The sequence below is a fragment of the Setaria italica genome, chromosome VII, assembly GCF_000263155.2.
Source record: "Setaria italica strain Yugu1 chromosome VII, Setaria_italica_v2.0, whole genome shotgun sequence".
Taxonomy (NCBI): Eukaryota; Viridiplantae; Streptophyta; class Magnoliopsida; order Poales; family Poaceae; genus Setaria; species Setaria italica.
This window is the reverse complement of record NC_028456.1, coordinates 1,013,224-1,034,738: the sequence shown is the minus strand read 5'-3', so window position 1 is coordinate 1,034,738 and position 21,515 is coordinate 1,013,224. Positions and strand designations below refer to the sequence as shown.

Genomic DNA, 21,515 nt, shown 5'->3' with positions numbered 1-21,515 from the left:
ATGTTTGGACTTTTGGTATGACCTAGGCACCTTTGCTTGTGCAATAGCTTCGCTATTATCACAATAGAGATCCATTGGACTGGACGCACTAGGAACAACACCCAACTCAGAAACAAACTTTGTGATCCAAACAGCTTCCTTTGCAGCTTCAGAAGCCGCAATATACTCAGCCTCCATCTTCGAATCAGCTACCATCTCTTGCTTGGAATTTTTCCAGCTCACTACCCCTCCATTGAGGCAGAAAAACAAACCACTGTGATTTGGAATCATCCTTATCTGTTTGGAAGCTAGCATCAGTGTAAAATGTTACAACAAGTTCTTCTTCATCTCCAAACACTAGGAACACATCCTTAGTTCATTTGAAGTACTTGATAATGCTCTTTACAACTGTCCAATGAGTCTCACCATAATTTGATTGATACTTGCTCGTAACACTTAGAGCATAGGAGACATTTGGGCACGTGCATAGCATGGCATACATGATGGATCCAATGGCCAAAGCATAAGGAATCGCTCTCATCCTCTCTTGCTCTGATCCTTGCTAAGAGTAATGCCATGTGACATTGCAAGAAACCTTTCTTAGAATCTTGCATATTGAACCGATGCAATATCTTGTCAATGTATGTGTCTTGGCTTAATCCAATTATTCTTTTTGATCTATCCCTATAGATCTTTATGCTCAAAATATATGATGCCTCTCCTAAGTCTTTCATTAGGAAACTCTTTCTTAATGAAGATTTAACAGCCTTAAGCATTGAAACATCATTTCCAATTAGCAATATGTCATCTACATATAGGACCAGAAAAACAAGTGCGCTCCCACTAACCTTTTTGTAAATACAAGGTTCTTCTCCGTTCTTGATGAAATCAAACCCTTTGACCACTTCATCAAAATAAAGATTCCAACTCTGAGATGCTTGCATCAATCCATAAATGGACTTTTGAAGTTTGCATAACTTCTTAGTATTTTTAGGATTGACAAAACCCTCAGGCAGTGTCATGTACACATCCTCACTTAGGTTTCCATTAAGAAAAGCCATTTTGACATCCATTTGCCATATCTCATAATCCAAATATGCAACAATTGCTAAGAGAATTCGAACAGACTTTAGCATTGCGACGGTCAAAAATGTTTCATCATAATCAACAACTTGAATTTGTTTGAAACCTTTAGCCACCAATTGTGCCTTATAAACGTGAACATTTCCATCCATGTCTATCTTTTTCTTAAAGACCCATTTGCAATCGATAGGTCTCACACCATTGATCGGATCAACCAAGTTCCAAACTTGATTGCCATGCATGGATTCTATCTCAGATTCCATGGCTCCAAGCTATTTTTTAGAGTCGAGTCCAATCATTGCTTCATTGTAGGTCATGGGCTCAAAATTGTCCAACAATAATATGTCACGCTGCTCCGTAGTTAGGAGTGTCAACTTTTGAGGTGCGCGATGTGCCTTTGTAGACCTCCGTGGGGTTGGTGCTTCAACAACAGGTTCAGGTTGCACAACATCTTGTACATACCGTGTAGGTTCAGTGGGTGCTGAAATATTTTCAGGTGTTTCTTGAATTTCATCAAGTTGCACCTTGCTCCCACTAACTCCTTTTGAGAGAAACTCTTTCTCCAAGAAGACACGCGAGCGACAAACACTTTGTCTTCCGCTTTAGTATAAAAATAATATCCTTTAGTTTCCCTAGGATACCCTACAAATAAGCATTTGTCTAATTTTGGAGTGAGTTTGTCTGACATCAAATGTTTGACATAAGCCTCACATCCCCAAACTTTGAGGAAAGACAATCCGGGACGTTTCCTGGTCCGCATCTCATATGGTGTCTTCTCAATAGATTTAGTTGGAACCCTGTTAAGTGTAAACGCAGCAATTTCTATAGCATGACCCCCAAAGGACAGTGGAAGATCAGTTTGGCTCATCATCGATCTAACCATGTCTAACAAGGTTTGGTTCCTCCGCTCAGAGACCCCATTTCATTGAGGCGTTCCAGGTGGTATCAACTGTGAAACAATTCCACATTGTTTTAGATGATCACCAAATTCATGGCTCAAATATTCACCTCCACGATCAGGTCGCAAAAATTTAATTATCTTGCCTAGTTGATTCTGTACTTCATTCTAAAATTCTTTGAACTTTTCAAACGATTCAGACTTATGCCTCATTAGATAGATATACCCATATCTACTAAAGTCATCAGTAAAAGTGATGAAGTACTGAAAAAAACCTCTGGCTACAGAGCTCATTGGTCGACATACATCAGTATGTACAAGTCCCAACAAGTCACTTGCCCTCTCACTTTGACTAGTGAAAGGCGCTTTAGTCATTTTTCCAAACAAACAAGACTCACACGTGTCAAGTGATTCAAAATCAAATGAGCTCAACAAACCATTTTTATGGAATTTTTCAATGTGTTTCTCATTTATATGACCTAAGCGACAATGCCAAATAAAAGTGGGATTCAAATCATTTGGTTGAGTCCTTTTTGTATTAATGTTATAGACATATTTATTCTCAAGATCAAGAACATATAATCCATTCACTAATGAACAATGAGCATAGAAAATATCATTATAATAAATTGAACAATGTTTGTTCTTTATTACAATCACATACCCATTAACTTCTTCCAAACATGAAGAAGAGATAATGTTCAAGGAATGCAATAACAATTATTCAATTCCAAAACTAATCCTGGGGTAATGACAACTGGTAAGTGCCGACTGCTATGACCGCGACCTTTGCTCCATTGCCGACACGAATATCCAGCTCGCCTCTTGCTAACCTTCAAGTCTTACTTAGTCCTTGCAATAATTTGGAAGTGTGAATCATCGATCCAGTATCAAATATCCAAGATTCACTAAAAGATGTAGCAATATTAATTTCTATAACATTTATACTTGAAGTAGAAGTCCACTTCTCTTCTTCTTCTTATCCTCCAAGTACTTTTTGCAATTTCTAGACCAATGTCCCTTGAGGTGACAGTGGAAGCATTCATCATCAGGAGAAGGGCTAGATTTGCCCTTTCGCTTAGGCTTAGAGCTTGGTGGCTCATTGGGAACGACCTTTCCCTTGCCTTTGCCTTTGGGAGGCGTCCAACGCTTCCTCTTTTTGTTCTCCTTCTGAACCATCATCACATGAGTGGGATTTTTCTTAATGCTTTCCTTAGCTATCTTCAGCATGCCATGCAACTCAAGTAATGTTTTCTCCATGCCATTCATCTGATAGTTCAGAATGAACGGCTTATAGCTCATCGTGAGCAACTGAAGAATGATGTCTATAGCCAGGTGATCCTTGAGTTCAAAACCAAGTTTGTCCAGAGTCTCAATGTAACCAATTATCTTGATCACATAAGGACTAACCGAGCTACCCTCCGCCAGCTTGCACGCAAATAAGGACTTTGAGATGTTGTACCTCTCAGCCCTAACTTGGTTCTCAAATATTCCACGCAGCCCCTCAATCATAGTGTGAGCATCCACATGCTCATATTGCTTCTGCAGATCAAGGAACATGGTGGCAAGCATGAGACAGTTGAGTGCATCATCACAGTGCTTCTGATAAGCTCTACGGGCTGCAGCATTGGCATCAACAAGGGGATCATCTGGGTATGGTTGCTCAAGAACATACTCCGTTTTCTCTTGCCTGAAAACAATTCTTAGGTTGCAGTACCAATCAATAAAGTTAGTTCCATTGAGCTTTTCCTTCTCAAGCATAGATTGCAAATTAAAATCGGAATTGTTAATAACAAACATGATCTACAACATAGGATAAAAATGCAAAGTTTTAGCACTAAGTTATGTACAATTTTATATTAACCAATTTAATAAAAGACACTTCCACTATATCAATATCGTCTTCCCTCTAACGACATATAGTGGTCAAAGATCCATATTCACTAAAATCCTAGTGAGCTTTGGCTTCACTGCTAGAAACTTAGTGACATAGGTAAACAACTATTTGTTAATCATATCTCTATATGACTCTTGTTTGTTGGGTGACATCCAATGCCCCGGCTCCCAACTCCATGCCATAAAGTCCAAAACCGTTTTGATAGCTTTGCTAAGTAAACCAATACTATGCTTGTGGATATCCAACATCCACCCTATTCATAGTGATAGATGGTGGTACTTTGCTTTGGCAAACTTACCATACAACGATAAAAATTTTATAGTTGCAGCTATTAGTAAAAGGCATCAAAAAATCAACTTTTCTGAGGGAAGCTATTCTATCATGACAAAAACATCCACCACATGTAAAGCATAAAAAGAATAGTAAGACAGGAAAGTAAACAACATAGACATATAATCATATTATATTGTGAATAGTATGGCCTTTGGAATTATAGTGGTCTCCATCTCCATGGTTCCACCATGATCTCCATCGCCATGCCACCTGTCTTGTGGTGATCACCATCGCCACCATGCTTGAAAAGGCCTCCATGAATATTAGAGCTACTACATCTAATAGCTGATAAATAAATTATATGAAGGATCAAGCATCACAAGTCGACATGCAGGTTGTTATACAATAATGGAACAACCTCAACCCGATTGTGTTAACTTGCAGCAACGTAGGCTGCACAAATATTACACAAAGATCATCACATGACATTGAGGTCATACCATTCACATCATACCCTGCAAAAACAAGTTAAGCGTAGAACATCTTCTACTGAAACACTATGAGGATATCACTATAGCAGATAGCAATGGTGATCCCGCATCTATGAAATTGCTATGGAAATCTCATCGGATTGATCACATCAACCCAATTTCTGAGCCATTCAGAATGTTTCAATTTCCACTAAATCAATCATATTGATCAATGCGACAAGTGTATATGAGAAGACAGCAATACATGACCTTAATCTATTGGCTCAATCTACTGACTGCGCACATGACTAGCCTCGATGGTGATTCCAACCAGTGGGGACAAGTCACGCGCAGAACAAAGAAGGAGCACGAACTAATCTTTTTTGTCACATAATGCAATCTACTCAAACTTATTCCATCCCCTTATGACCAATTGATCTAATCAAGCCGTGCATCAAAATATCCATTACATGAACTTAACCATAATAGATCACATCTACTACCATCACATATCACCTATATGTGCAAGATCTAGACAAAAACTACGCAAGACGGCTCTGATGCCACTGAAGGGAAACAAGTAGGCTACTCTAGCATTACATCTACCGCATACCCAGGAAACTTGCGAGTAAAGGGGTCATGGATCGTTATCGCTAGACGCGTAGCGCAGCGGAAGAAAAGTTGGAGCAGAGCCAATCCAACGTAGTCACGTGTCGGTGTAGGGGAAGTAGTCGATCTCGTCCCACGAACCGATCTCCACGTCCTCATCCCAGCAGCAACCTCACGCCGTCATAACCGATCAGCACAGCAGCAACAGTAGCAGCGCCTCCACGGAGTCCACACGTGCAGGGATGGAACGTCGTGCGCTAGTGTGCTAACACCATGCGCCCGGCTAAGGTTTCGGGTGTAGGCCGAGTGGGGAGGGGCGACTAGGGTTTGGCGAGATGGTTGGTGGCGCCCCCAGCCCCTCCTACATATATATAGAGCGTGCTAATAGGCTTCCACCTTGTAGGCCCATTAGTACCCTAATCGCTCATGGATCAATATCCTTTGGGCCTTCAATCTGAATTGTTATTTTTGCATCTTAGGCATATCACCAACATATATAAGCAACATCCTAAAGAAAAAAAGGAATTAGGGAAAGGCTAGCAAAAAATACCATTTTGAGGAAAGGTGGAAATGGACCATAATTGCATTTGCAAAACCACTATCATAGATATTGGAAATATTTCATTTTCTGAATTAGAAAACATACTATGATACATTAAGATATTAGAACTAAAAGTTTATCTATGATTCTTCTTCTTTTAATTCAATAATAGTTGTAAGATAAGACATCGAGTTGTTGTAGTTCTGCCATGCGATTTCTGTATTTGTTACATAAAGTTGAAAAATTTAAACTTCGCCTGTTTTGCTCCAAAGAAAATTAATGTGTAGCAGTGGTTGCTCTGTTTGACTTGGTTGGGGGCAAAAAAGTAAGGGCACCCGCAATGGGGCCGTTAGTCTCTCTACAAGACCTCCACGTAGGAGAGAGAAGTGAGGAGAGACAAGAAGCTGCCGCTACAGCTGGCAAGAGCCGATAGCACGCGTCCCCATGCTAAGCAGGCCTCGCCATGTGCTCAGCTTCTTTTCTCCCTCTGTGCTCCTTCTACCTTGTGTTCTGGCCCATCTCTTCACTCCTCCGCCGCTCTAGTCAACTGCCCTTGGCGCGACCGGCAGCGCGGGACTAATGAGTCGCCGGCGGTGGCGCAAGGAGTGGCGAGGGCGTGAACATCGAGCGGCGGCATAGGGATGTGGAGGCGCGACCACCAGGCCGCTGGCGCGGGGATGCTGCGAGGCTTGGGCACTAGGCATTGGCGGTGAGGTGTCCATCGGGCGGCGCACACGGGGAGGATGAGGAATGGACGCGGGACGCCAGCGCGAGAAGCGGCGAGGCACGGCCGTTGGCCTGCTAGCACGGGAAGGGCGGCGCGCGGCCGCTGGGTTGCCATGCGCGGGGCAAGGTTGGGGTGGGGCGTGGTGCGGTGGTGTCCTCCAGGTGCTAACGCAGGGAGCTACAAGGCACGATCGCCGGGCCGCTGATGCGTGGAGGAAGGACGCGGACGCCGGCATGGGGAGGTGGAGCACCAGCTTGGACGGGAACGGGGAGAGATGAGAGGGAGGTTGGGGAAGATGAGGACTCGTGGAGAGAGAGACAGGAAGAGATATGGGATTACTAAGAAGTAGGGTCTAAGCAAGAAGAAAATAACAATTGATAAAGTACTTTCGAAAAGATGGGACTTACAAAATGTTGGTATACGTGCTGGAGAACTAATCTATGTTCTATATATACCATTACGGGTGCCCTAAGATATGGGTAGTTGATTAATGGTGGTGCGGGCCCACATAAAAAAATCAAGGGAGGGAGGTTAGCGCAATGGACGCGATGAGGTTAGGACGGAGGACGGACGGTCGCTTCTCCTCCCTCGCTCGCTCGCTTTCCGGTACTGGCTGAGCACACGAGCCGAGCGACGCGGAGGAAGACAAGGGAAGCTTTGAGGAGGGAGGAAGCAGCTGGGTTGGGTTGACCGGAGCGGAGTGGTGGAGTGACCCCCAACAACCCTCCCCCTTCCCTCTCCTTTCTTATTGCCACCACTCCACGTCTCCACCAAACTAGGCAGCGAGAGATTGGTAGCCGGGGAGCGGGAGATCTCCAGCCTTCTGCAGAGGAGGAACAGTGATGATGGAGAGCCAGCCACTGCAGGAGCCGACGGCCACGGCTCCGGCCGCTGGGGAAGAACAGGCCGGAGCGCCGCCCGCCGTCGTAAGCGCCGATTCCTTCCTTTGCCTGTCCTTCTTGCTCTTCTTGCTTGCTTGCTCGCTCGCTGGCTCGTTGCCTATCGAGCTTACCAGCCGGGCCACCCGAATCCGGAGTCTGCCATTCTGGCGATTGGATCTCGAGTTGATAGCTTCTCCCAGCCCGGAGATCTGGGGCTTCACCCTGTTCTACCAACTGCTCTTCTCACCGACCGGAGCCGCGAGATCTGGTGGGATAGTTTTGGGGGATCTGGGGGGAGCTCGCGGCGTTGACCTGGGTTGAGGAAGCATCGCCATGACCAAGCCTTCTACTTGTTTTCCCTCGCATCATCGTCTGACTCTCGCTGGGTGCTCGCGGGATTCAGATCTGCGTGTCTTTGCTGCATTACTGCAACTTCCGCATGCCTGCTGACGCTTGCTGTTTCTTGCAGGTCCCCGGCAAGGAGTTCACCCGCACCTGCAAGGGCCTCGTCGTCGTGCTCATCGGCGGATACGTCCTGCTCCAGCTCCTCCCCTCGTCGCTTAACTACCTCGCCATCATCCCCTCAAAGTACGTAGTACTTGCCTGGATCCACGACACCGCAAAGAAACAGCTTTTCTCGCAGTGAAGTACTACGTTTCTAAGCTTGTTCGGACGTCTTGCAGGACAATTCCGTATGTATGGACTGTCTTCACGGCTGGGTACATCGAACAAGTTCTTCCAGGGGTGAGCTCAATTTCTTCCAAATTGCATTACTCTGCTCTGTTTGATTGGAAATTTCGATATCATGGCTGTGAAATGCTTGTCCTGTCTTGAGTACTTTTCCTATACCATTGCAAATCAAACATTACAGCTCAAGCAAAATTGTGTGTACTGTTGAAATTCATTTATCACATTGCAATTTGCAACTATTATCACCGGTGATGTTTGTTACCTTATCATGATAAGAAGAAAGTAGAAAGAAAGGGAGAGTGACTGACATTACTCAACAGCTTAAATTAGGATCCTTTTCTTTGGTCTATGCCTTATGGTAACCAGAAAAACCCTGCCTTTTACAGGCTATTGGCAGTTCTCTTGGTCTTCTCTTCTGCGGAAAGGACATCGAACCAGTATGGGGCCGCAAGGAGTTCTTGAAGTTCATTATTTTGGTCAACTCCATATGTGGCATCCTTGCATTCTGCATTGCGATTGGACTCTACTATGTCACAGGAAAGGAGAGCTTCCTGTAAGTTTCAGGCCACCATTCAGTCTATTCTTGGTATTAGATATGCACTACACTTAATAGTTCAGTCTATTGTAAGAAATACAGATTACACGAGCTGATATCACACAGCTACTCATCTTTTCAATTATTCTTTGGACACATTGATCACACACTAGAACTGTTGTTATTTTTGCATTATGCCAGTTAATGGGTTACACAGTAACATAGTACTGTCTACGAAATAAAAATTACTGTCTGAAATATGGTACATTACCTGACCTTGCTACGCCATGTTGTACAGTGTCACACCACTTTCTGGTTTCCATGGTTGCCTTGCTGGCTTTCTTGTGGCCCTGAAGCAGCTCTTACCAAACCTTGAGCTCCCCATGTGCTTTTTCTGGAAAATAAAAGCAAAGGTACATTAATTGATGACTCTATCGCCATTTCTGTGCCTATTATACTATTGTAATGGTATACTTCTTCAGCAAGTTTGTTGATACTGAGTTATCTTATATCTTGTTACTGCAGTGGATGCCATTCTTTGTTGTATGTTTCTCAAGCATCATGGCCTTCATCGTGCCTGATTCCATCAACTTCCTACCAACTTTGGTGTCTGGGATGTATGTTAGTTGGCTTTACCTGAGATACTTCCAAAGGAACCCCCTGACTGGACTTAAGGGTGATCCAAGTGATGACTTCTCCTTCCCCAGTTTGTTCCCAGCAGCCATGCGGTAAACTTTCAATCTTCCTTCTGCATCAGCATGTACTCACTATTGATACCACTTTTGACAACATCGCCTCCATTTCCCCCTTGCAGACCAGTGACGGACCCTGTCGCCAATCTGTTTGATAGGATGCTGTGTGCAAGGTCTAGGACTTCCGAAGTTGCTCTCCCAGTTTCAGATCCTACCAAGGCGTCAAGAAGAAGGTATATAGGTTCTCCTTTAGTTAGGTGGGGGTGGTTGTGCATATCAGTCGAACTTGTTGCTCACACCTTTCCATGATTATAATGGTAGTAATACTTTAAGACTGAGAGTGATACCTGTAGATGGTATTAAATTTATAATTCAACTTAAGCTAGTATCAGAACAGTAGTGTTAAACTATGGCATAAACCAGTTACTTGTGTCTTCAATAAAGCTATATGGTGCTCCTCTAAAAAAATAAAGCTAAGGTGCTGTGAGACTGAAAATTTGAGAGCTATGACATCTCAAAAAGAAATATTACCAGTTTAAGGCTCACTGATTCAATTAAATATTACAGGGAGCGTGGTGAGAGGGTGCTGGAAGAAAGGTTGGCTGCCGATCATGCTGTTGATACTGAAGCCCCAGCTCACGGCCATGGCACGGCTGAAGATTGAGAACTTTCTCCAGCCCAACACCTTAAATAGGAGCCACGGGTTCCCTCCACCGTCGCAACTCTCCAGATTTGTGTCCTGGAGAGTGCATTCAGTTTACAGAACCAATAATATGATGTCTTACTCCTTTTTTGTTTCTTCGTTTGCGAAGATTTATTGGTTAAATTGTGTTCTAGTCCGATTATTATTGTTACAGTAAAAGAAGAAAAGAGTGGCATTCCCAGCCAGATGTAATGTAGAAAGAAGAATGGCTTGTCAGGATCAACGTTGAGATGATTTTTTTTTCTAGTTAACATGATTTGAGTGGATATTAGGGTTCACATGAGAAAATGGTGCATTGAATTTTGTGGCCTGGCTTGCCTCCTTTTCTGAAAGAATATACTGAAGCAATCTTTAATTCAGACTTACAGCAGAGTTTAGAAACGGCTGGCAAGATGGAAATAATGCATTCTTCCTACACGAAATAATGCAGAGCTACTGATAACATCAAACTTGCCACAACTAACCACTTTGAAAACAACACATGCACGTGGATTCATTTTTTCAAATGGACCACTGTAGTTAGTAAAAACAAATCTGACTCGTGTATTGCAGCCTTTAGGCACTGATCCACTACTAGGACCGTCTTGTTGTGTTCCCACTCTACATTTTGTATTTGGAATGATTCTTAACATGCCATTGCGAAATTGTCTAAACTCAACCATGGCCTCCGTCTATGGTATGTGAATAATGGTTAAGTAATTTTGCGAATTTCTCCATACATAAATCGTAATGAAATTTAAATTGACAAACTCTCAAGCTTCCCTAAAACTAAAAGAGTACTCCACCTAGGGAATGATCTTGGAGACTGAGGGTTTAAGATTAAGATGATGCGTGGCCTCCGCTAACCAATGATAAATGTGCTTGGTATTATTATTATTAGAGGTATTGACTAAATTTGCTATCCTTTGTTTGAATTTGAATCATCGAGACATTTTTTTGTGTGCAATTAGTAATTTACACAGCTGCGAAAAAGGTACCTTCGGAGTTTGCATGGGAGTATACTTTGGGCCGTGGATTGTTGATCCAACGGCTCGAGTGTTGAGAGGTTGGGTGACCGAGTGGAGAACCCTCGCAGTCTCGCACCCGTCTCCTCCCCCCTTCTCCTCTCCGGCGGCGACGGCGGCGGCAGCTCCGGCTCACGCGCAGCGAAGGAGCAACAAGATGGCGACGATCGTGAACACGACGGAGGAGGAGCCCATGCTGGCGGTGGTGCGCTTCACCGCCGAGCTGGCCTGGGCCGACGCGGGCCCGGAGGTCGCCGACCCCGAGGTCACCCGCCTCTGCCTCGAGGCGCAGGAGCACATCCTCGCCGGGTGCTGGCTCGACATGGCCTCCCTCATGCTCGCCTCCGCCGACCTCCTCCTCACCTGCCCGTCGCGCGTCCCGGACAAAGGCACCTTCCCTTTTCTCTTTCTCTTCCAATTGAGGATTTGATTTGGTTGCTCCGGGATGGGGAATTGAGCCTTCAACTCGGCTTTTGCAGATCTCGAGTGCATCCTCTCCGTCATCTGCAGCGTCGTCACCAAGGCCGAGTCGGAGGACCAGGCGCTGCAGATCACCGACCTCATCTGCACCAAGCTCACCCAGCAGCCCGACGACAAGCCAGCGCTGCGCCTCAAAGTGTAAGCAACAACAACTAGCAAACCATTCTATCAATTGAGCTATTTTGTTTCTTGGATGCTAGGTTCGCTTACAAATTACAATGTTGTTCCCAATGTATACATGTAGTCTGTTCAGCTTGTACAACCTGCTCCCGAGCGCCTATGGCAAAGCATTTGTTTACAAGAAGGCTCTCGAGCTCGCCACAGCTGGAAAGGCTGCCGACTACATCATCCCGTCATTCAAGAACATCAACAGCTTTGTCAGTGAGTGGGGAATTGGAAATTCAGAGCAGAGGGAGCTGTACCTTGCCATCGCCAGGATCCTCAAAGACCACAAGGGGTGAGGCGTGCGTGGCGCTTGCTGCTTACCATCAAGTTCCTTTCGTTCATTACTTATCCGGCGAGGTTTTGCACTGATACAATTTGACCCTTTTTTGCCCCCATGGACAGCATGGCCAAGGAGTACTTCAACTTTCTCAACAAGTACCTCGCCACTTTCAAGGGATCAGATGATGACTCTGCTACAATTGGTGATGCAAAGGAAGAGGCTGTTGCAGCAATCATTGAATTTGTCAAATCTTCTAACCTCTTTCAGGTGCTTGATTGCTCCAGCTATGCCTCTGTAATTTTCAATTCTATGAGAAGAAATTCAGGGGATATATAGTGCCTAAGAAGGATGTCCTTTTTTCCTCAGCTGTTCATTAGTGCCTCACTTCTAGAATTGCAATTCCTGTTCTTGTATCATTTATCCAAATGTAAATTTGTCTGATCAGATTGTCGAATTTGGTATTAACTTGCCAGCATTAGTCGTACCGACAAAAGATGCTTTAAAGTTATCCAGCTTACATATAAACAGCGATTGTTCTCTCAGTATCTACTCCAGCCCAAACTTGTGTGATTATGAATTGGCAGATTTGACGTAGGTGTAGATTTACAAGTTGTATTTTTCTTTAATCATTTATGTTGTCAAATCCTTCCATTACTCTTCCATAATGTTCCTTTACATCTTATATGTCAACAATAACTCTGAATTATCTGAGTTGTTGCAAATTTTAATCTTGACAGCTATGAATATGGTGGCCACATTATAAAATCCTTTACCGGCTTTTGTACTTCTGATCAGTGTACTGGGTTGATGGGAAATTTTTTGTATTTGCAGTGTGACTTGCTCAACATGGCAGCTGTTTCACAGCTTGAGAAGGACGAAAAATATCAGTTAGTTTATGAACTTCTAAAGATATTCCTTACTAAGAGGCTTGATTCCTATATAGAGTTTCAGACTACAAACTCTGCCTTGCTGAAAGATTATGGTATGTTCTCCTGCTGAACCAGTACTAATGATTTTTTCCCTTGCAAATTCAAGTATGCCATACATCTTGGCTTCATTTCTTTGTTTTGATGATCAATCGACAGGTCTGGTTCACGAGGAGTGCATAACCAAAATGCGCCTCATGTCTTTGCTCGATTTGAGCAGCCGTTGCTCTGGCAAAGTACCTTATTCAGCAATCACTGAAGCACTTCAGGTAAATTGTCTGTCTTATTTACTGTTCATTCGATCAAATAACTTTAATTGACCTTGCTGTGTCTTCAATTGACTTTGAGAATGCTTTGTTAGATCAATGATGATGAGGTGGAGCAATGGATTGTGAAAGCAATTGCATTCAAGATATTGGATTGCAAGGTTGATCAGCTTAACCAGACTGTCATCGTCAGGTATTCACTTTGCTAAAACTTTTGCAGATCGTCTTGATATTTTAGTTCTGAATCAAGGTTTCTTCTGTTCATCATAGGACGTTATGTTATTATTTTGGTTAATTTGCGGTCTTCTGTGCAAATTTCAGTCGGCATACTGAGAGGATATTTGGGATGCCACAGTGGCAGGGTCTGCGCACAAAACTGGGAGTTTGGAGGGTAACCTCTTGATTCACATCAAATTTGCAACTTGATCTACGCATGTTATCTAGAGAGCCTACTCTGGTTTATTGACCTGTTTACGTTTATCGTGTTCCTGATTGAGTTTTCTTCTGAAAACTGTGATCCAGGGAAACATCGCCAGTGCTATCAACATAATCCAAGCTAACAAAGTCACTGAAGAGGGAACACAAGCGATGCAAGGTTTGACGATACGCTGATTGGAGAGCCTGAGGTTTGAGTTTATAGCTTGAGGGTTTAGATGAGGAATCTTGTATGAGACAACTTGTAATATGAGTTAGACCCCGTGACTGTGCTGGATAGATTTGATTGCAATGTATGATCCGCAACATTCTGTCAGCACAGCTGTGCAAGTCAGCTGTTACACATACCAATTTTTTTGACAGGATGCAGTTTGTCATGATAATTTTTCTTCATTGTTAATTCCTGTCCTTTCTAAGTCCTTGATCATTCATTTGTGTTCGGCCAGAGCATTTTGGTGACATCCTCATTATTTTACTACCTTACTACCTTCGAGAGTTGGACTTGTACACGAACCAAACATCTCAACACTATTTTTGACTTTTGCAGCCCCGAAACCTGCCTTCAGTAGGGTTGTACAGAGAGTTGCAGTCAAATGTAGCTGTGTTGCTTATATTCATGTTCTGAATCTGAAATTACCACAGCCTATAATTTGTGTACGGCTAATGAATTTTACATCATTACTCATCTCAACAGAAGAAAATATCCGTACTTGCCCATAAAAAAGACACTTTTATTAAATATTAAACTTCTGAAGTAATATGCAGAAGATTTTAACTTTTGTAAATATATCTTTTGGGTTTTGAACTAAAAAATAATACAAAATGCATTTCTGATGCTCAGAAACACGGGAGCTTATTATCTGCTACAATACTAACTTTTACTGATCATCACAAAATAACAAGAAATTCAGCACTTTTTACGGAGCACATCACAAGAACAAGAAATTCAGAATTTTAGATAAAGTGACTCATGCTTTAACTGAAACTCCTAAAATAATCTGAAACTATGCAGAAGATTTAAAACTTTGTATATGTCGCCTTTTGGCTTGTGAACTCAAAAAATGAATACAACAAACATGTACATATACAATGCACAGCTTTGCAGCGAGATTGCTGGCTTCTTTGCTGATGCTGCACTAATTTTCACCCTACAAAATATCTCCCAAAAGTTTGACTATAGCAGCAGAAGTTCCGCATTAGGTTGCGCAAAACTGAAGCCTCCTCTTTCCAAGAGCTGCTTCCCAAATGTAGTCAAACATGGGATTCCTCTGCACTACTCAAGCCAAAGCTTCATGGCTTTTAATTCTACAGTATATGCCTGAAAAACAATAGCAATAATTAGCTGAGGTAAAAATGAATATTAAATTTGATATTAACTTATTCAGCGGTGGAAAGGATAGCAATGGTGAATGCAAACAAATAAAAATTTGGACCACGTGCCAATCAATCAGGTTAGCAAATCTGCAACGCATAATTTGATGCTTCTGAAATGGTCTGAATTATATTACCAAAAGGGTAGAGGTAATCTAGCAAGCACTTTCAATTACAAAAACGAAAAGCACAGGTGATATGACACAAATGTTTTGAACCTAACAAAGAGGGTATAGAAAGTAAAAGCTGACTGTAATAAACCTTATGGGCTCAAGGGCAGATCATCAAAAGTTGAAATGTGTCGCAATCAAAAGTCAATTGATTTAATATAGTAGTGTGGGAGATACCACACTTTCTGTGATTTTGTGGAGCTGATCTCACTGAAATACTAAAGACAAATGAAAGGGAACCGAATAACCCTTTTGTGTATATGCTAGCGTGAAGTTGAAGCATGAAAGAAATGGGTAACAACTAAGAACCCATCCATGTGTAGAGAACCAAAGCAGATTTCTGGAAGGTACAAACAAACCTGTCAAAGGAGTTAGTGCTTTGATGAACATAGCTGGTGGTATTATTTAAGAGGAATAATCACATCCAGATTCGTCCCAACTCGCCATCCTTTAGGATAGGCAAGATTCTCAGATCCAAATGGCACATGCCAGTTCATTATATGAGAGCAGTCAGCAGGTATGCCTTCCATCTGGCTTTCATCCTCCACTAGTTGCTCTACAAACGTGGTTCCCTGCAAAGTAACAACCATCTCAGCCGTGATACTACAACAGAAATGCATTAGAAACAAAGTACAAACAAGGGAACAGATAGGTCTTCCATTTGGTGATCATCATGTGTTTGATCACTGGACAGCTATTTGTTAGTCTTATTTTATTCCACTGCAGCCTTTTACTTTCATGCAATTTAACATATCCAGGATTCTATAATACTAGGGAAGAGACAACGTAGATCAATTTTCTACATAGCTTGTTCAGAAAATGAATTAAGGGTAGCCTCCAAAAGCATAAGAACATTGTATATATGGTACTAACTCAGGAGTCAGAATATAAAAAAGAAAGAAGAAAAAAGAAACAGGCAACTTACTTGGAAACCTTCTTTCACCGTGTCCTGATGCCGAATTGAATTCCAGGCCAAATGGGACCTCAGCTTGGGATCCCAGAGCATGGTGCTATTGAATGCGAAACCCGACATAGCAACATGAAATCTACGGAGCTTGCTGCTATCCTCACTTGTATGCCATCCAACCACTTGATTCTGCTTGCACACAGGGCCCTCCAGCACCACACCATCCTTTCTGTCTTCAGAGATCACTGGAACAGGCCATGTGCCAAACCTCCTAATCATCACAAGATTTGCAATAAGTCAAAAGCCTGATTTATATGCAGAGTCCAATTTTTTCAGTAACGCAGAATATTACTATATTTTGATGCTCCGGGCCTAATTTTTGCTTGTCAGGCTTTTAAAAACAATTTTGTTGAGCTGAACAGTATTAAATAGGATGAACTATTGTACCAATGAGCTCCTACAAAGCAAAACATTGATGCTACTGAATCTAGGAGACTAGGACAAGAAAAAATGGTAAGACTGTTGAGGCCCTTAGTGGAGTCAGCAGCAGTAGTATTTGCAAGGACTTGCTAAAGTTTCAACCTTTCAGTCAATTCAGACAGCATAACAGCAAAAGGAAGGATCTTTTGATTCTTTCCCTAGAACTAGGTGATACCAAACAGGCTGCCTGCTTTGGCATCCGAAAGAATTACTACAATCTTGTCTGACAAGAGCAATTGCAAATGACATACCCTTGAACAATTAGAGATGTACGGGTCTGTACCAAACGAAATGATTCACCAAACTAAAGGATGGCTGAATGCCTGAATCTGGTGAAGGACGCAAAGCTGAATCGAATGGGGGCGGGCAGTACCTGATTTGGCGCAGGCGTTGGAAGAGTTCTAGGGAGTAGACGCCCTCCTCGTGGGCGAAGTAGACGATGCCGTCGAGTCGGTGGTTCTCGACGAGCTCGAGCGCTGCATTCATCTGGTGCGGGCGGAGGTCGATGGAGGAGGAGTCGGAGGCGTTGAGCTTATCGCAGCACCCGACGTACCGGTGCATGACGGCGGTGCGTCGCAGCGCGGCGGCGGCCTCGGGCGTGGGCTTGCCTGCCTCGACGACGACCCAGAGCACGGGCGGGTCGACGAGGCGCAGCGTCTGGCCCATCCGGCTGAGGTAGTATGCCTGCGCGGCGCGGGCGCGCGTGGGCGTGACGACGATGAGCAGCTTCTTCCTGTTGGTGTTGGTGTCGTCGTCGTCCTGCAGGCGGACGATGGGGAAGTCGGTGGTGACGGCGGGATTGTTGGGGGAAACGGTGGGTTGGATGTGCGGGGTGTGGGGCAGGTGGGAGAGGAAGTGGAGGAGGCCGAGGAAGGAGCCGAGGAGGAAGAAGGCGGCGAAGCGCGGGAGCGGGCGGCGGGAGAAGAAGAGGAAGGGGTGCGGGTAGCCGGCGGCGGCGAGGTGGTGGTGGTGGTTTCTTGGGGATGAGGAGGAGGAGGTGGAGGAGTGGCGGAGAGGGGAGGATGGCGGGGAGGAGGAGGCGAAGGGGTGGTGGTGGCGGAGCAGGTGCTGCTTGGCCGGCGAGTGCGGCCGGCGGATCGACGCCATTAATGCCTGCTAGATTAAGCTTGTCTTGGTCCCTGGCAAGAAGAAGGGGCCAAATTAATGCCCGCCTCCTCCTCTTGGCTCGGGTGAGGATTGAATTGAGGGGAAGAGCAGAGGAGGTTGGGTTGGGAGATGCTGGCCTGGAAGGGAAGGGAAGGGAGGGGAGGGGAGGGGATCAGCAACAAGTAGTAGCTCTCAGGAAGGGAGAAAGAGGAATAATCATGGCGCGAATGACGGGGGATGTTGAAGTCAGCAGGAGTTGGGCTGCGGCAGGCCCGAATCAGACGGAGGTGGTAGAGAGAGAGAGAGAGAGGGACGAAGGCAAAGTTCGGTCGGGGTTGGTAGCCGCGTGGGGGGAGGAGGAAGACGAGGAAGGATCCCTGACCGGGAAGGGAGGTCGCCGTGGACCGACCCCGGAAAAGCAAGGAACAACAAGCAAGGAAGACGACGTCACAGGCAAGAGAGGCAGCAAATTCCCGTGTTCCGCTTGCAATCGCAAACCGGCTGCTGTCCCAGACCAAGGTTGCACCAGTTACTGCTCCGCTAGGAGTCATTTGCATTGCACTGCAGGTCAAAGTAACCGGGCTCACCATCTGATTAAATTACCAGTACATACTTACTACTCCTACTTAACAAGTGTCTTTTCTATTGTAGGACTGCGATGTTGATTACTCGGTCAATGCGATTATATATTCACGGTTTTGGACAGGAGAATCCGAAATGAATGATTATATGAACAAAACCAACCTAACTAACATTAGCATTTGGAACGGGTTTATTAAGTTCATAGCTGAAAATTCTAAGTATCTCCTCAACATTTTCGAAGAAATAGAAAGCCCGACATCCTATTCCTACCTCAACCAACCTCACTTTCAGGATGGCGTCATGATAAACTCAACCGAGGGTTCATTTAGTTAATTTGTCACAAGTTAAGAATTAGATTTTTTTTAATCGAAACATAACACCAAAATGTGAATGAAAACCAAATATACCGCTGTAACGTTTGGTTTGCATTTTCACCTCCCACCCCTGATGGAAAGGAAAAGGAGGCATTACATTTTTCTGTACTCACTCACTGTAGGCACCACGGTGTTGTGCAGATTAATTTGACTAAGCAAACTAAAAAAGAGAGAATGAAACACTGCAATGCAATTCCATTATTCGCTACAATGAGCTTCGATCTGATGGATCCAGCTGGGAGCAGCAACGCAAAGTGATCGACCAGCAGGTAGGAGTAGCGTGTCAAGGGTGGTGCGGTGCGCGCGTGGACCTTCTCAACGCTTCAATTCCGGTGGTCAAACGTTTCCGGCTTCTCCTTCGTTGCCACGGTCGGTGCTGCAGCGTGTGGGCCCCACTTGCTATTATCAATCGACGATCGAGATGGGCTGGGCCCACCTCCCGACGGCGTACACCGCCAGCGCGGCAGGTGTGGTGTGGTGTGGTGTGGTCTAATTCCAGGGGCACGTCCCAACTATGCTGATGCAGTGGAAAAAGCTAGCAGCTAAGTGCGCGACCCTGGCAGCCCGCTACCGCAGCCCACGCCTTTTTTTTTATTATTTTGCTCCATCTCTTACGAATATGATAACTTTCTTAAAAATGTGATAACTTTTTATGAGTTGTATGTTTCAAATTCTGATCACACCACTATATTCCAGGTAACGAGATCTACTCGATTTTGTTGCAAAGCCACCCAATACGCACATGCTTAATAACTTCAACATATATATTTTAATTAATTTGGAGTTGTCAATATAGTCTTCATTGAATATAATTTGGATATTGATGGAGTATAATCTCAAACCCTTTTCAACACTGAGACGGAAAATAATTGCTAATATATAAGAGTTTTTAAAGTTGTCACTCTGGGTTTGCTCTCTGTCCAAGGAAAAAAAACACTTCAACATGATTAATAAACCTAATGCAAGCATTTGATCGGGCTCGATTCGACTAGCTTGGCCTTTCATGGCTCTAAATTGGTGAAAAGATGAGATTAAAAAATTGAGATCATTCACCAAACGGTTTATATGTATGAATCTCAAACTCCAAGTGATGTATGTGGTGTTATTTTTCTTAATTCAAATATAAACAAAAAAAGTGCATGGACAGAGGTGCAATGAGCACCGGCTTCCCAAGGTTGAAGCATACCGCACTGGACTGTTGAAGAATTAAGAAAGGATAAATGATTTGACCTAGCAAATGGGCTATAGTGGACGTTACCTGTGTCTACGTTGGCCGTTCTATGCATACTAAAACACTGTATTTTTTTTTCTTGCATCACTATAGAAAAGATTTTTTAGAGCTGGTTGAAAACGTATTCGCCATTTGCGGGGGCGGGTCATCCCATCGTCCGCCTGTGGAAACGGCCGTTGTTTCCAGAGGCAGCTCGCCCCGTAATCCATCCGTGTAAATTGATTTATAAGGACGGCTGAATTGCTACAGTAGTGTTGATTTTTTTGGTACGCCGTACGGGGACCTTTTAGTCCGACTAAAAAATATGAGCGCGCCTACAAATCTCTTTTACAGTAGTTCATTGCAAAATCGTTATTAGGACACATCAGGATATATGTTTTATCACAGTCTGCCACGTCATTGCGTTGCAGGCATAGAGTTTTGTAGTTCAAGGTAGGCATTTTTGGAGTGTTGTCTGTTCTCTCAGCTAGCTTGCTTGCAAGCCTTCTTCTGCTGATCCCCTACTTGCCTTGGTCCTTGGACAAGTTTAATTAGAAGCATACTGTATATATAGGACACCTTTGAGGCATATGCAGAGGTTGATGGGATTATTGAAGTACATGCACGTGTTGCTTGTTAGCCCAGCTACTTGAGCTTATTGTTTCTCATCTTGCCCTGCCTTGGACTCTCCCGTATACCTTCCTTCCTAGCCAGTGCTGCTGTGCTGGCAGCATCCATATGATATCCTCGTACGATCAAGATAATACATACATGCACCTATATATGCTCCTCCGTTCCAAAATGAAGGTGGTACCTAAATATAAGATTATATCTAGATACATAGCAAAATTTATATACCTAGAAAAGTCAAAACGAACTACATTTTAGATCGTACCTTCATTCCACCAATATAGAAGGAATTGAAGTTGAGATAATTCCCCAAGACACTGGTTCTAGTCTTAATCAATCATGCGGTCTTTCTTTTTTTGGGTTGAAAGGAGAAAAGAAAAGGTGAAAGAACACTCGAAGATTAAAGAAAAAGATGAAAAGGATCTGCCAACGGAACACGAACGAAAGCAGAGTGAGTACATATACAGGTCGTCTCTCCTCCCTCCATGCAGATGGAAACGGAATGATAGAAAAAGGCTATCGCGCGCGCTAGCTAGCTGTTCTCCAAACTCCAAAGCAGGCCGCTTTGTTTAGTTTTGTTTCGAGCTAGATGGAAACGGACGCGTCATTCGTTTCCATCCACGATCCAATAATCCGCCGCCTATTCCAAGCAGCCCAGCATCTTCTGACCTTTTCTTCCCATGCTTTCGTTTATATTCTTCTTCTTCTTCTGAAAACTAAAAGAAAAGGAATACGCATAGCGGGAAGCAGAGAGTGGCAGCGTGTGGTGGTTTCAAATAAAGACAGGTGGATGTTTATTTGCATTTGGAGCAAGTCAAGTGATGATCAGTATATAGTAGGACGACGCAGCAGGCACGCAGGTCTGCTCCACTTGTACGAGAATCAGTCACTCACTCTCGCAGCTATGGATTTGTCTGCCGAAAGCAACCAATTCATTTACGCGTTTCTCCTTTGTCAGTTGTCACCCACAAATCCACAATCCTCCTCTCTTTTTCCTTACAAAAAAAAGAGAAGAAAACACTCGTCGCCCTACCTCTGATCACACACTTCTCTCTCTTCCTCCTCTTCATGGACTAAGATCGGGTAGCAGCAGCTGCCGCCGCGGCGCCGCCTAGTTTTCTTTCGTCCTAATCTTGTAGGTTCCTTGGTA

The 21,515-nt window shown here is 44.0% G+C and overlaps 3 protein-coding genes across 3 annotated transcripts; 2 read left to right on the top strand and 1 right to left on the bottom strand.

Annotated features, from left to right (window-relative positions):
* Window positions 1–7,028: 7,028 nt before the first annotated feature.
* On the top strand, window positions 7,029–10,278 carry LOC101772488 (rhomboid-like protein 19). The gene is made up of 8 exons (XM_004974915.4): window positions 7,029–7,403; window positions 7,828–7,946; window positions 8,042–8,102; window positions 8,435–8,601; window positions 8,882–8,996; window positions 9,109–9,311; window positions 9,398–9,508; window positions 9,843–10,278. The coding sequence occupies exons 1-8, from the start codon at window positions 7,320–7,322 to the stop codon at window positions 9,937–9,939; spliced, it is 957 nt and encodes a 318-aa protein (XP_004974972.1). The 5' UTR covers window positions 7,029–7,319; the 3' UTR covers window positions 9,940–10,278.
* Window positions 10,279–11,009: 731 nt separating this feature from the next.
* Window positions 11,010–13,938, top strand: LOC101772080 (eukaryotic translation initiation factor 3 subunit M). Its single transcript, XM_004974914.3, has 9 exons — window positions 11,010–11,371; window positions 11,462–11,600; window positions 11,707–11,919; window positions 12,030–12,174; window positions 12,739–12,889; window positions 12,993–13,102; window positions 13,195–13,292; window positions 13,421–13,490; window positions 13,622–13,938. The coding sequence occupies exons 1-9, from the start codon at window positions 11,140–11,142 to the stop codon at window positions 13,709–13,711; spliced, it is 1,248 nt and encodes a 415-aa protein (XP_004974971.1). The 5' UTR covers window positions 11,010–11,139; the 3' UTR covers window positions 13,712–13,938.
* A 457-nt stretch (window positions 13,939–14,395) lies between these two features.
* Window positions 14,396–18,000, bottom strand: LOC101771675 (probable glucuronosyltransferase Os04g0103100). Its single transcript, XM_004974913.4, has 4 exons — window positions 16,836–18,000; window positions 16,001–16,253; window positions 15,435–15,647; window positions 14,396–14,852 (listed from the first exon to the last, which is right to left on the bottom strand). Exons 1-3 carry the CDS (start codon window positions 17,567–17,569, stop codon window positions 15,477–15,479), a joined length of 1,158 nt encoding a protein of 385 aa, XP_004974970.1. The 5' UTR covers window positions 17,570–18,000; the 3' UTR covers window positions 14,396–14,852; window positions 15,435–15,476.
* Between the last annotated feature and the right edge of the window lie 3,515 nt (window positions 18,001–21,515).

Excerpts from the sequence above, each read along its gene's own strand:
- LOC101772488 (XM_004974915.4), top strand. The coding sequence starts at position 7,320 with ATGATGGAGAGCCAGCCACTGCAGGAGCCGACGGCCACGGCTCCGGCC. Across the intron at positions 7,947-8,041 it reads CTCGCCATCATCCCCTCAAA|GACAATTCCGTATGTATGGA; the intron begins GTACGTAGTACT and ends GACGTCTTGCAG. Across the intron at positions 9,312-9,397 it reads TTGTTCCCAGCAGCCATGCG|ACCAGTGACGGACCCTGTCG; the intron begins GTAAACTTTCAA and ends TCCCCCTTGCAG.
- LOC101772080 (XM_004974914.3), top strand. The coding sequence starts at position 11,140 with ATGGCGACGATCGTGAACACGACGGAGGAGGAGCCCATGCTGGCGGTG. Across the intron at positions 11,601-11,706 it reads CCAGCGCTGCGCCTCAAAGT|TCTGTTCAGCTTGTACAACC; the intron begins GTAAGCAACAAC and ends GTATACATGTAG. Across the intron at positions 12,175-12,738 it reads AATCTTCTAACCTCTTTCAG|TGTGACTTGCTCAACATGGC; the intron begins GTGCTTGATTGC and ends TTGTATTTGCAG.
- LOC101771675 (XM_004974913.4), bottom strand. The coding sequence starts at position 17,569 with ATGGCGTCGATCCGCCGGCCGCACTCGCCGGCCAAGCAGCACCTGCTC. Across the intron at positions 16,254-16,835 it reads CAACGCCTGCGCCAAATCAG|GAGGTTTGGCACATGGCCTG; the intron begins GTACTGCCCGCC and ends TGTGATGATTAG. Across the intron at positions 15,648-16,000 it reads CGGTGAAAGAAGGTTTCCAA|GGAACCACGTTTGTAGAGCA; the intron begins GTAAGTTGCCTG and ends GTTACTTTGCAG.